The sequence below is a fragment of the Anabrus simplex genome, chromosome 10 (assembly GCF_040414725.1).
Source record: "Anabrus simplex isolate iqAnaSimp1 chromosome 10, ASM4041472v1, whole genome shotgun sequence".
Classification (NCBI taxonomy): domain Eukaryota; kingdom Metazoa; phylum Arthropoda; class Insecta; order Orthoptera; family Tettigoniidae; genus Anabrus; species Anabrus simplex.
Window position 1 is genome coordinate 24,676,727 of NC_090274.1, and position 12,822 is coordinate 24,689,548.

The window sequence follows — 12,822 nt, forward strand, 5'->3', positions numbered from 1 at the left end:
ACCCCTGTAACTAGTCCATTACACTTGCATCAACATGAACAAGCACTTGCTAAAATAAAACTGATCACAATAGTTGCACTTACGCCAGCCGCACTGATCTACCCACTGAACAGTGTAAAAATCATGACCATGGCAAACAAAAGCATGATGCAAAGCAATGGAGAGAAAAATAACACCAGATTTGAACCTCATGATATTCACTTTTAATTTTAAAGCTGCCAATAAGAACAGGACTTCCGGCCACACACCAGTTAATAAGAGATGCACATTCAGCTATTCACAGTGGTCGGCAGAAGGACTTTCAGCATTAATAGTGACCCATACGAGAAAGACCTTCAGCTACTGAAGCAACGTCCCGAAAAGGTGGGAGTTTCAAAACATATTTAAAGTTAACTTACAATTGCGAGAAATAATTAACTGATTAGGAGGTCAGCAATTAAACGTAAAATATAGGGAGTTTCGCATCTAAATCGGGAGAGTTGGAAAGAATGAGAATGGCAGTGTGAGCACAATCAAGCTGAACTCCATGGTATTTGGTGGCTGAGGATAACTCGACTTGTCTTCCTTCCCAACAGATATTCAGTTATGGTTTGCAACATGACTGCAAAGATGAGACAGTGTAACCTGTATTTGCTAGGATATGTTTCTCTCTCTCTCTCTCTCTCTCTCTTTTTCAAATAAAAGTTTCCCTTGTATTACTTAGGCAGATCACTGAAGCAGTAACTTACTCCACAATTTTGGGAAGTTCGCATAGACGGATAAGAGTAACATGATTTGGGACACGTGGTGCGGAAATAATGCCAATTCTCGATTTTCTGACCTCGATTCTACGACCTCAAACAATCTGGACTAGCTGCTTTGGCAGACCAGTGGTACAGTGTAGGCCTCCAGATTCCAAGACAGCAGGTTCAAACCCAGCAGAGGTAGTAGGATTTTTGAAGGACAGGAAAAATAACCATTCGACACTCCACGTCGTACGATGTTAGCATGTAAAAGATCTCTGGTGACATTTGGCATTTACCCGACAAAATTCATTAAACTCAGTGATACACGTCGAGGAGAGATTCGATTTACTCTTGCCATCTAGCAGGGCTAGAGTAAAACGGATCATAGAAACGGACGAGCAGCCAGACAGATGGCATTGAATTAAAATGTTTGTACAGGTAACTGAGGCCATATGATTATTATTATTATTAATATTACTACTACTACTACTACCACCAATTATTTGGATTGTACTCCAACAGCAAGATCATCAGCATACAAGAGAGGCCTTCACAGCCTTCATCGATAGGTTAATCATTTATGTGTAAGCAATGAACTTCATTGTTAGGCCAATATTGATGGATAAGACTAATTTTCTTACTAAAAGCCTTTCTTTTAGCATCTAATCAATACATATGCCTTTGCTGGTGAGATGTAGTGTTTAGAGTGCACTATGTCTTCTGGTATGCGCTAGAATAAATCTGTTACTTCCATTGACCTGTATCAGTCTCATCCTTGGCTTTAATGATATGAAAGTGACTGAGGTATGAGTGATGCTAGTAATACCATTTCTTATGCAGCCAGTCCCTGTTGTGAATGGTGTGAAAATATCGTTCACAGGGTCAGCGGTGCATGGATTTCAGTGGGTTTGGCAGACTGATATGTAACAGCAACTTCTGGCTCGGTGAGGAAAGCAACGGGAAACTACCTCATTTCACTAGTACACCTCTTCAGTGACACCCAGGCTATTTATAACAGCTGTTGGCAGAGCTGTGGAGGATCAAACCAGCCTTCAGGCTAAATACTCAACATACATATATCAATACACAATTTTTCATTGAATGGTACTAGTTTCAGCCGATACGACGGCCGTCCTCAGCTATTCACAACAAGACACTGTTAGATAAGAACATAGTAACATTACAAATGTCTTAATAAAAACAAGTCAAATGGGGTTAAATCCGAAGAAGCTAGGACCATAGATGATCGCAAAAATACATACATGCATACATGCACATTCAAAATATTCATTACAGTCTGCATCTAATACTTAACACTTCATCAGATAAAATGACAGTCTAATGGAACTGAATCCCGATAAGTTAGGAACTATAAATGGTCATAAAACAGTTGTTAATCCACGAGGGGTCGCATCGAAAGAGAAACGTGATGAGTCGTGCATGGTCGATTTCACTGGGGAGTATACAATACCAGTTTTTGTAGCTGGTACATCTTTTGTACATCTTCAAGGGGAAAAAATGTCCATGAAATGAAATACAAGTTTTTCTTGCAAATCACACTGTATTGTGTAAGAAAAGTATAACCATGAAATAAAATACCAGCCTTATAGCAAAACAACCTGTGCTATTAAAGGAAAGCATATCCATGAAACAAAATACATAGCTAAACACATATCATTAAAGAATTTTTTTTTTTTTGCAAGTTGCTTTACGTCATACCGACACACAGGTCTTATGGCGACGATGGGACAGGAAGGAGCTAGAAGTGGGAAGGAAGCGGCCGTGGCCTTAATTAGGTACAGCCCCAGCATTTGCCTGGTGTGAAAATGGGAAACCACAGAAAGCCATCTTCAGGTCTGTCGACAGTGGGGTTCGAACCCACTATCTCCCAAATACTGGATACTGGAAAGAAAAATTCATCCGCGAAACAAAATACTGGTTTCACTAGCATAAGACATTCTATTATTAAAGAAAAATATATCCGTGAAGCTAAATACCAGTTTTTGTAGCAAAACACATTGTATTATTGAAGAGAAACACATCAATGAAACTCACAAAACACTTCTATACCGACAACAAAGACTGCAGATGGCAAACGTCAGGAGTCACGCATGGTGTAAAAGACCATGTAATAAGGCAATGCTAGGACTCGCGCACGATGGAAACTACCAGGCTTAAAGAAAAAGCTCTCCACTTACTGACAGGTGATGAAAGTGGGGAACTGTGAACGTAAGCACGTGTAGTGGACGAGTCCATTGAAATTTAAAGGAAGGGGTGAAGGTTTATAACGTGAAACTATTTCGAAAGAATAAACAATGTACGCACCCGGTGTAAAACACCATGATGCTACCCCTCGCGGGTTGAAAAACTTAACACTTAATCAGATAAAAGCTACTCTAAAAAGAGTGAGTTGTGAGAACATGCATACCAGGAACTACAAGACTTTTAGTAAGAAAAGTAAGTAAGTTGATCGTCGTTGTACACACTGTCCTTTCCTGGAAATTAGCCCTTTGTTTTTCAGAAATATTCTATAACAGACTCTGTGAATCTATACTGACCTGAGCACCAACAATACCATTCCCTCCATAGAAGTTCTTGCCATACATGTGCATAGATCCACCCTTGCCACGGGCACAGCCCGATGCTCTACCGGTTAGCTCAGCCATAACGCCCAAATGCGACACTCCCATCACGTAAGTCCATCCATGAGCACGATAAGCAGTAATAGCTGCATCATGGGGCCGCATCGCTGCATGCATACCGACCGCACAGGCCTCCTGCAAGGGGATGAAAGACATAAGTATAGTGTTCAAAACTAATTATTAATTAATTATACACCCTTCCATGCAAACACTGACTCCAACACACACACTGGACACAATTATATGCAAGAGCATATTTTGTCTTTCCTTCAATTTCGAGTCATGTTTTCACAATTTTCATGGCACAACAGTTTATAACTGGTGGCCATAATATTTAACGGTCGTCTTTATGATCTAACACAGTAGCGTCCAGAGCGCTTCACACTGCAAATTCGCACAGCTGTACACCTGTGAATGCACAGTGCAGAGTCGGGGTAGGACTAGACAACAGTGCCCACACATTATGGGGGGATATATCCTGCAATGCTACTCATGTGTTTCATTATCAATCTGTTATCACACCACTTCCTTGTGATCTGTTAAAGGTCAATGACTATATCATTAAAACATGGCAGCTGCTAAAAAGCAATCGAATGGAGATCTGCCACAACAATTTAAGAAAGAATGGGAGTTGCAATTAATTTTTTATTACTTCCGATGAAGAGAACTTGAAATGTTTAATTTTTGCTTGCATAATGGTCATCGGAAGTTTACGATAGAATGCCATTATAAAGCCGTTCATAAGGAAGACTTTGCGCAACACTGGACAAAAAATGACGAGCAAAGCTGATTAGAGCTCAAGGATATTTTTCTTTTTTTACAAATTGTTTTACGTCGCACCGACACAGATAGGTTCTTATGGCAACAATGGGATAAGAAAGGGCTAGGAATGGGAAGGATGCGGCTGTGGCCTTAATTGAGATACAGCTCCAGCATTTGCCTTGTGTGAAAATGGGTAACCACTAAAACCATTTTCAGGACTGCCGACATTGGGGTTCGAACCCATTATCTCCCTAATACAAGCTCACAGCTGTGCAAGCCTAACCGCACGGACAACTCGTTCGGTATTCTCAAGACTATCAATCAAGCACCTGAACAAGAGGCTGCTGTAAGATTCATTTTCTTCTTATCAACACTTTACAAGTATAACCTTAACAAATCATCTTTAGTTATATGTATAATTACATGTTCTTATTTCATATGTTATGCAATTTGAACAACTGAAGTACCTAGACAGGAGCTTATAAAACATTTCAAGAAAATTAACATTATGCTATGTTAGTAGTAACAAACAAATTCTTAACATATGAGTAAACAAACACAGTAAAGGTTCCCACCTATTCAATACAAAATATATTCACAATATTTTAAAGTTACATGGAACTAGTTTCGACCCATCTAGGGGTCATCATCAGCCACATCAAAGCAAAGATCACTCTTGATGAAATCCTAAGAACATGTTAATTTTAACAGTAAGATTATTATGGAATAACTGTTAAAATTAACAGTAAGATTATTATGGAATAACCTTTGACTTATAAACGTTTCTTGAACGAGGACACTAGCCACACCAAGCTTGCCTTGGTGCTGCACCATCAATAAATATATCTCTGTGGCTATGCCATCGACGTCATTGTTGGTATGTTCCCGAACGTGACTTCTAACATACTTCTCCTTGACAAATGGCGTTCTTGGCTATCTGTTTTTGAGATATATTCATATCGCGCAGCATGCATATGGTGACTGTTACGATTGTAGTTTGGGCGAGTCTTGTCTCTCTTTGCGGTGACCCAATATTACGATCTGTGGTGTCCGAATCTAGCTTGCGAGTCCATGAAATTATGTCATGCTATGCGGATTGTTTCCATAATGTGCCCTGACGCACTGACCTTTCGTGGGTCCTTATCATTTTGGGTCTCTGTTCTGTGTGTTTCTAGGTCTTTTCCTTGAGAGGAGTTTGTCTGATAGGGAGGCCAATAATGGATGGCCTCGGAAAGATGGACAAAAAGGGATCTGAAATGAGTGTATTGAATTGTAAGTGGTCCTTAATTGGATTTATCTTCTGTACCAGACTCTCATTCTAGAGTCAGTGTTTCCGGTTACATAGAGCCTCTGTGTTCTACCTCTGCATATGCAGGTATTTATTCGTTTTGTTTGCCACAGTTGCGTGAACGCTACATTTTGAGATTTTCGTTCTGCAGACCTTTAACTTTCGTTTACTGCAGATCTTTGTCTTTTGTTCTGTGTGTTTTGTTTTCCTTTGTACTTTACATACATATGAGAATGGAGGATAGCATTTATCCATTTGTTTAGTTGATGTGCCTGCTTGTGATTTTACATTGAGACCTATCATTGTTGTGTTTTGTCGTCTCCGTTCATGGGTGAGGTTTTTGAAATACGGTATTATATTACACTATGATTTGATATTCATGTTCGTCCATGCAAGGCGATATGAATATATTGCGCAGCGTGCATAATATGGTGACTGTTACTATTGTAGTTTGGGTGAGTCTTGTCTCTCTTTGCGGCGACCCAATATTACGATGTGTGGTGTCCGAATCAAGCTCTTGAGTCCACGAAATTACATGTCATGCTATGCAGATTGTTTCCGAAATGTGCATTGACACACTGACCTTTCATGGGCCCTTATCATTGTGTGTGTGTATATGTGTGTGCGCGCGTATGTGTTTTATTGAGCTGTCCGCTTGTGTGATTTATGGTATTCTCTGCATCTCACGGATGTTATTTTCCATTTTACTTTCATATCTTTTATTTTTGCTTTCAGCTATTTTTGAGCCTGACTAATTATTTTGTGATTTTCCTTTGGTTTTATCCAATTGATTGTAGAGATTGTTTACATCTCGTAACTATGGCAAACATTCCTTTATCTATCGTTTTCTTTTGTTCTTTGAGAAGGTAATTGCTGTGTGTTCGTGTCTCGGGTGATGCTCGTTTGCAGCTTGGGTGCTATGTTATTGATTGGGATATGCAAAACCCTGCACAGTTTATTTTGATTTTTCTCCCGCACCTGTCCAGCTTCTCAATTTTGTGTTTGAAGTATTTAAGTATTTTTGAGGCGAGTTGATATTCTGAGGCGTTATTATTTTGGAAGAGATGATGGTGGCTACTCTTGTCGATACTTATTGAGCCTCTTGGTGTTGCTGAACACCTGTCTACATGTAACATACTCTATACATCTTTATATGTAAGTAACTATCCCATGCTTTGCCATTTTTTGTTCATCAGTTTATTCATCTAATTTTTGTGAGTGTTAATAAATCAATCATGTTTTGTACTCATTCTTTCACTTGGGGAGGGGTACAGGTTTCTTGTTTTCCCTGCTTCCTGTCATTTGCCTATGTACGAGTCCAGCTCCAGACTGTTTTAGTCTGTCCCAACCAGTCCACGAGGTGAGTATCGACGTGCGGATGTTGATATATATTTGGTGGCAGGTCCTCTGTGGTGAGTATTGCGTGTCGTGTGTGAGTGGATGAACACTCCCCCACCGCGAGGAGTGGATGGGAAGGAGGGACGTACAATAAGGGAAGGGACACACAGCTGCTATTCCGAGACACACCACTGTCTGCACAGTGCGGATCTGGACGCTGCAGATCTGACACCATGATTAGCCAGTTTGAGTCTGTTGGTGGAAAAATAAATGTTCACCATCAGAATGTTGGCTGACAGGGTAGAAGAGGTCATGATATACAAATCCTAACCACTAGTCTGCGAGCTTAAAGTCTACATTCAATTTCAAACCTCCCTACAGTGTTCGTGTGGAGAGAGGGCATATCATACTGTGGATGGTAATGTGTCCGCCAGAAGGATACATGAAGTTCTGAGCAGACCCTTTGGTACTATTCAACAAAGGTTAATTTATTATTTTAACCATTATTTTGGTTTATTTTAGTTTATTTTGGTCCGTACTGACTTATCTAATAACACTGAGAAATCACAAGTAATGTGTCCGCCTTGTCAAAAAAACTATTTAATCCTTATTAATTAATCTGTTGCCTAATGCAGTGGTCTGCCGGGAAGGTGAGTCAATAACAGACACAATGAGGAAAAAGTTAACTGCTTTTTTCTGTCATATATCAAGATTAGATGGAGATGGAGAATGCTTGACTGGATACTGAGATTAGTAAGAGGATTTAAGCTGGAAGCTGTTTCTATCATAGTGTAAGAAACATGGTATGGGACAAAGATGTGCCAATGGAAGCAAAGGAAACTATGTACAAGATGTATTACGTACCCATAACAACTTACGGAGCAGAAACTTGGACAATGACAAAGAAGGATGAGAGTCTAATACAGGCACCCAAAATATTCTTGAGGAGTATGATACAGAAGAGTAGAAGAGACAAAATAAGAAATGAGAAAATCCAGGAAGAAATTAGAGTGGAAAAAATGAATGACAGAATAGAGAAGAGCTGACTAAGATGGTATGGGCACATAAAGCGAATGAGTGATGAAATAATACCAAAAAAAGGTGATGGAAATGCAAATGCAAGGAAGGAGAGGCTGTAGACGACCACGATTGAGATAGAAGGACACAATCCAACGCAGTATCATAGAAAGAAACATGGACTGGGACACAGTGTTGGAGGAGGAGTGGTGGAAAGACCGAAGGAAGTGGAGAGAATCCATATTTGCCCCTACGTGGCTACAGCTGGATAAAGGAAAATGATGATGATGACAATATCAAGATTAGATGAAATGTCGTATGGCTTTTAGTGCCGGGATATCCCAGGACGGGTTCGGCTCGCCAGGTGCAGGTCTTTCTATTTGACACCCATAGGTTTTTTTTGCTAGGGGCTTTACGTCGCACCGACACAGATAGGTCTTATGGCGACGGTGGGATAGGAAAGGCCTAGGAGTTGGAAGGAAGCGGCCGTGGCCTTAATTAAGGTACAGCCCCAGCATTTGCCTGGTGTGAAAATGGGAAACCACGGAAAACCATTTTCAGGGCTGCCGATAGTGGGATTCGAACCTACTATCTCCCGGATGCAAGCTCACAGCCGCGCGCCTCTACGCGCACGGCCAACTCGCCCGGTACACACACACACCCATAGGTGACCTGCGCGTCGTGATGAGGATGAAATGATGATGAAGACAACACATACACCCAGCCCCCGTGCCATTGGAATTAACCAATTAAGGTTAAAATCCCCGACCCGGCCGGGAATCGAACCCGGGACCCTCTGATCCGAAGGCCAGTACGCTGACCGTTCAGCCAACGAGTCGGACATGAAACCAGGCTACAAAAACAACTATTTTTTGGAACAGTAAACAAAAAAATCTTTGGTTCAAAGAAGTCCAAGGTGATTTAGAAGATTTGAAACACAAATTGCAAATACAGAAGAGAAAATGATTCTGCAGAACAAACATATAAGACTTAAACTAAAAACTTTGCAATGAAAACAATATGTCATATCTGAAGAAGGAAGGGCAACCAGGCCGGAAAGAATGAAGAGGTTATGGGAGAGAAGATGATGAGAGCTAAATTCCCAATTAATTCTTTAAGACATAGACAAAGGTGCCAACCTTTGAAATGGCTTTTCCGTAATTCCCCTCCCCTACCCTCCAAAAAATTTTGGAGTCAAATCCAAAGCACACTCATCCCTTCTGGATAATGTCACACTCTTTGCCCTTCCCAACAACAATCTATTCTAAGATATATCCTATTATACCATAAATTTGCACATTACCAGTTAGTTCTGTCATAAAATATTCTTTGTAAATTGTTTCCCCACGCAGCAGGTGCTTTTGTGTGGGGGTTTTCTCGTAGCATTCTTCCCCCTGTGAGGACATTTTCACCTTATGAACAAAAAGCGATTCTAGTGTAGATGTGATTATTGTAGGCCTGAAGTCATTCTGTTTTTCCTATTAACACTGAAAACTCTTTCTGTTGGAGACTTAATGGCAGGTACACTTAATACTGCAATAATACAAGATTACATATTTTAGTGAATAGGAGAGCAGAGTTACTTAATTCACAATGAATTTCACGACGCTCACGGGTAGCAGAAGGAAGTGATGATCGAATAAGTATCGTTGCCAACTCACAAAATTTGAAACAAAGAGAGTCAAGTACCAATGCTCAAAAAGATTTAATTCTCCTTGTTTCCTTATTTTTTTTACGTAGAAATTATATTTTCCTTATAATGCCGTTTTTCCGTAATAATTTACCCTTGGACCGTAATGCCGTAATCGTCCGGGGAAATCCGTAATAATTACTGATAATCCGTAACAGTTGGCACCTCTGCATAGATGAATATGGTTTAATTTAGTGCTCCAATGTGGGCGTAAAATATGTAAGTAAATAATTAATCCGTCGAACATGTGGTTCTCAGAACATTTACAAAAGATTAGTAAATGAGGACTAATCGCTGGTAACTAATAAGAGACAAGATAGTAAGATCCAAGCAGTAGAAATGAAATTTTTAAGAACATTGGTTAAAAAGACAAGAGATAGAATTCAAAATATTAAAATCAGAAAAGAGCTAAATATACAACCATTAGTACAGAAGACACAGAAAGCAAGACTAAGATGGTTCGGAAATGTAAAAAGAATGGGAAAGGAACAGGCAGCAAGAAGGGAATTGGAAAGAGTAGTTAAGGAAAAGAGACCAGTTGGAAGACCAAGAAGAAGGTGGATGGATCAGATTTGGAAGGACATTAGAGGAGCTGGATTGGATGTGGTGGAAGTAATGGAGCAGGAAAAGTGGAAGGTCAGAAAGGATTGGAGGAGGCTTGTTAACCACACCCGGGCGACTGGAGCGGGACAATGATGATGATGATGATTATAATTATGACAAGATATGAATTATAATAGACAAAATTTATAGTGTGTGTTGTTGACATTTGGTGCAAGACAAGTAAAGAGTTGAATGATAAAACACTCATCACAATCATACTTGTTCTAGTGCAAGTTCTAAAAGTTTTCTTCCAATTTGAAGAATGCACCTCCATAAAGACCAGGTCAAACACTTGAAACACTAGCACTTAAAGAATCTTCCTGAATTCAATTCAATACATCCCACAAAGGGACGTACATTAGTCCGAAATGCGGACCCTACTCCAGCAAGGCGACATTAAGAAGATAACAATGATTTAGAGTAGAAATCAAAAGCCAAATGAGCCAGAAACCGCTACAACATACCTGGCCGGAGTAGAGATGGCAAAACCCTCGAATCACCTTCTCTTTGTAAAGATTGCCAGAAGCTGTCTCCATTCTTCTTATGGTCTGCATCTGGTGATAATAGGCAAGTCCATCCTCACGGGTCAAACTCACGTTTGTGGCAGGCCCTGTCTCCAGCCTGTGAAGCTGAAATGGCTGAAACAGACCCATGTTCCTCATGTACCAACAACAAACCACTGGAGGTTAAATTCTTAACAATGTACTGTCTTATGGTAAATAATATGAATTTGATGTTATAACTCAATTTAGTATTCCTATTCTAGATTAGTCAAACCAATTGAAATTTCTAACTTTTCTGCATTTAGACAGGTTTAAATCTGACTTGACTTATTTCTGAAAAATTATGTTAATATTGCAAATTTCTATAAGCAAGGGAACAAGAACAATGTACCATGTAAATAAAGATTTTAGGCAACTCATTGTTTTGCTTTTGATTTGAACTACATATCTGCCAACAATGTGCTGATGCTTTCATTTTTTATTTTATTTTTATTTTGTTTTACATAGTTTACATCCCCGTATACATTAAAGTCTAATAATATTAAACATAATCAGCTTTTCAGGTTCTTCTTCCGCTCCCAAAACTTCTTCATCCTGTCGGACCTGGCTGCCCTTTGGTTGTCAGTAATGGTGTGCTTCCTTCGTTCAAATGTTATGAGTTTGAATTTTAAGAGTTTATTCTTTAGAATACTCTTCCCTTCTCTGCCTTCAATTTGGAGCATTGATAAATTTAATTCTTCTACATCATTCATGATCTCTGTGAACCAAGTGTTCTTTGTTTCATTTTTCCAGATGTAACTAAATAACTGCTTCACTAGTCAGGTTTCCGGCAGACTGAAAACATGACGAAAAAAGGCAATTATCCTTTTCCGCATTGTACCTATTATTGATTCGCTTTCACGATACATAACTTCATTAGGTAATAATCTTCAATGGCCATCAACTTTGTGTTTCTTATTGATGATTGTCCTGATGATTCTTCTATCTACTTTCTATAATTTATCAGTTGATTTTAGTGTTCAACCTGAAGAGTGTTTCACTAGCATAAACTGCTTCGGGTTTTACAACTGTATTGCAATGTCGAAATTTAGCATTCATGGAGAGAGAGTTTTTATTTTTTATAAGCTGGCCAGGTCATTCACTGTGCTGTTTTCAGTTTGATCGATGTTTTCTCTTTTGTGTTCCAGGTTATAATTTCCCTAAGATATATGAAAACTGATGCTTCCATTTATTATAAATTAATATACAGCATATAAGTTTTTCTTCTAAAAGCAATCATCCTACACCAATGGTCTTCATTTCTGCACTTAACATTTTGCGACAGTGATATTTTTCCAATAATACATCGAGTACTGAGACTGTTGGCTGTCTTACTATTAACCACTGCCACACCAGAACGCTCTTTTTCATCCCTGAAATATTTAAAAGCTTATTTGCAGAATATGACTGCACAGGAAAGATTGAATGTGTTAGCTCTTTTGAATATACACAAAGAAGAACATGCAACCGTAGAAAATATAATCCATGAAATGGCCAGAAAGCTATTGTAATGATCAACATGAACCCAAAATATGTGTCTTAATTAAATCATTGTTATTTTCAAAGTTTTAATTTAGGGTTTCTAATTTCACAATATGCACCCAACATTATTTTATAGAAGTAATCAAGTTTGAATATTTAATACTCCCCTCCCGGAAAATAATTTCTGCATATGCCCCTGGTGATCGGAAGTGTTCACAGGTAGTTTCGAAAAAAAAAAACAGTGTGATCAATGGTTGAGATTAAACTGGATGAAAACTAGTGTGGTGTTAGACCTCAAAAGGTCTGTCAAGATCAGATTTTCAGCAAGTCAAGTAACTGAAAAATGCTATAAGAGAAATAGACAGTTAAGCCTTAAAAGGTTATTTAAAAGGTTGGCCATACTGAAAGTTTACAGGATTAGGGGTAGTTTTTTACAATCAAGGGTGTTTATGTTGACAATCAGGCCATAGTAAGAATTAATGGTGGAACAAGTTGTTGGTTCAAAGTAGTTCCAGGCATTAGACAAGGCTACAATCTTTCACCTTATTATTATTATTATTATTATTATTATTATTATTATTATTTGCTTTACATTGCACCGACACAGATAGGTCTTATGGCGACGATGGGATAGGAAAGACCTAGGAGGGGGAAGGAAGCGGCCATGGCCTTAATTGAGGTACAGCCTCAGCATTTGCCTGGTGTGAAAATGGGAAACCATGGAAAACCATCT

The 12,822-nt window shown here is 39.1% G+C and overlaps 1 protein-coding gene and 1 long non-coding RNA gene across 2 annotated transcripts in view; one reads left to right on the forward strand and one right to left on the reverse strand.

Moving 5' to 3' along the window:
- Window positions 1-12,822, forward strand: part of LOC136882092 (uncharacterized) — a 92,514-nt gene that overhangs the window by 38,696 nt on the left and 40,996 nt on the right. The window lies entirely within an intron of this gene.
- The window catches only part of LOC136882091 (pyruvate dehydrogenase E1 component subunit alpha, mitochondrial), a 65,333-nt gene that overhangs the window by 32,815 nt on the left and 19,696 nt on the right, over window positions 1-12,822 (reverse strand). Inside the window, exons 3-4 of the mRNA XM_067154618.2 lie at window positions 10,530-10,703; window positions 3,284-3,502 (exon numbers count right to left, since the gene is read on the reverse strand). Of these exons, the coding sequence (XP_067010719.1) occupies window positions 3,284-3,502; window positions 10,530-10,703 (393 nt within the window). The remainder of the gene's footprint in view (window positions 1-3,283; window positions 3,503-10,529; window positions 10,704-12,822) is intronic.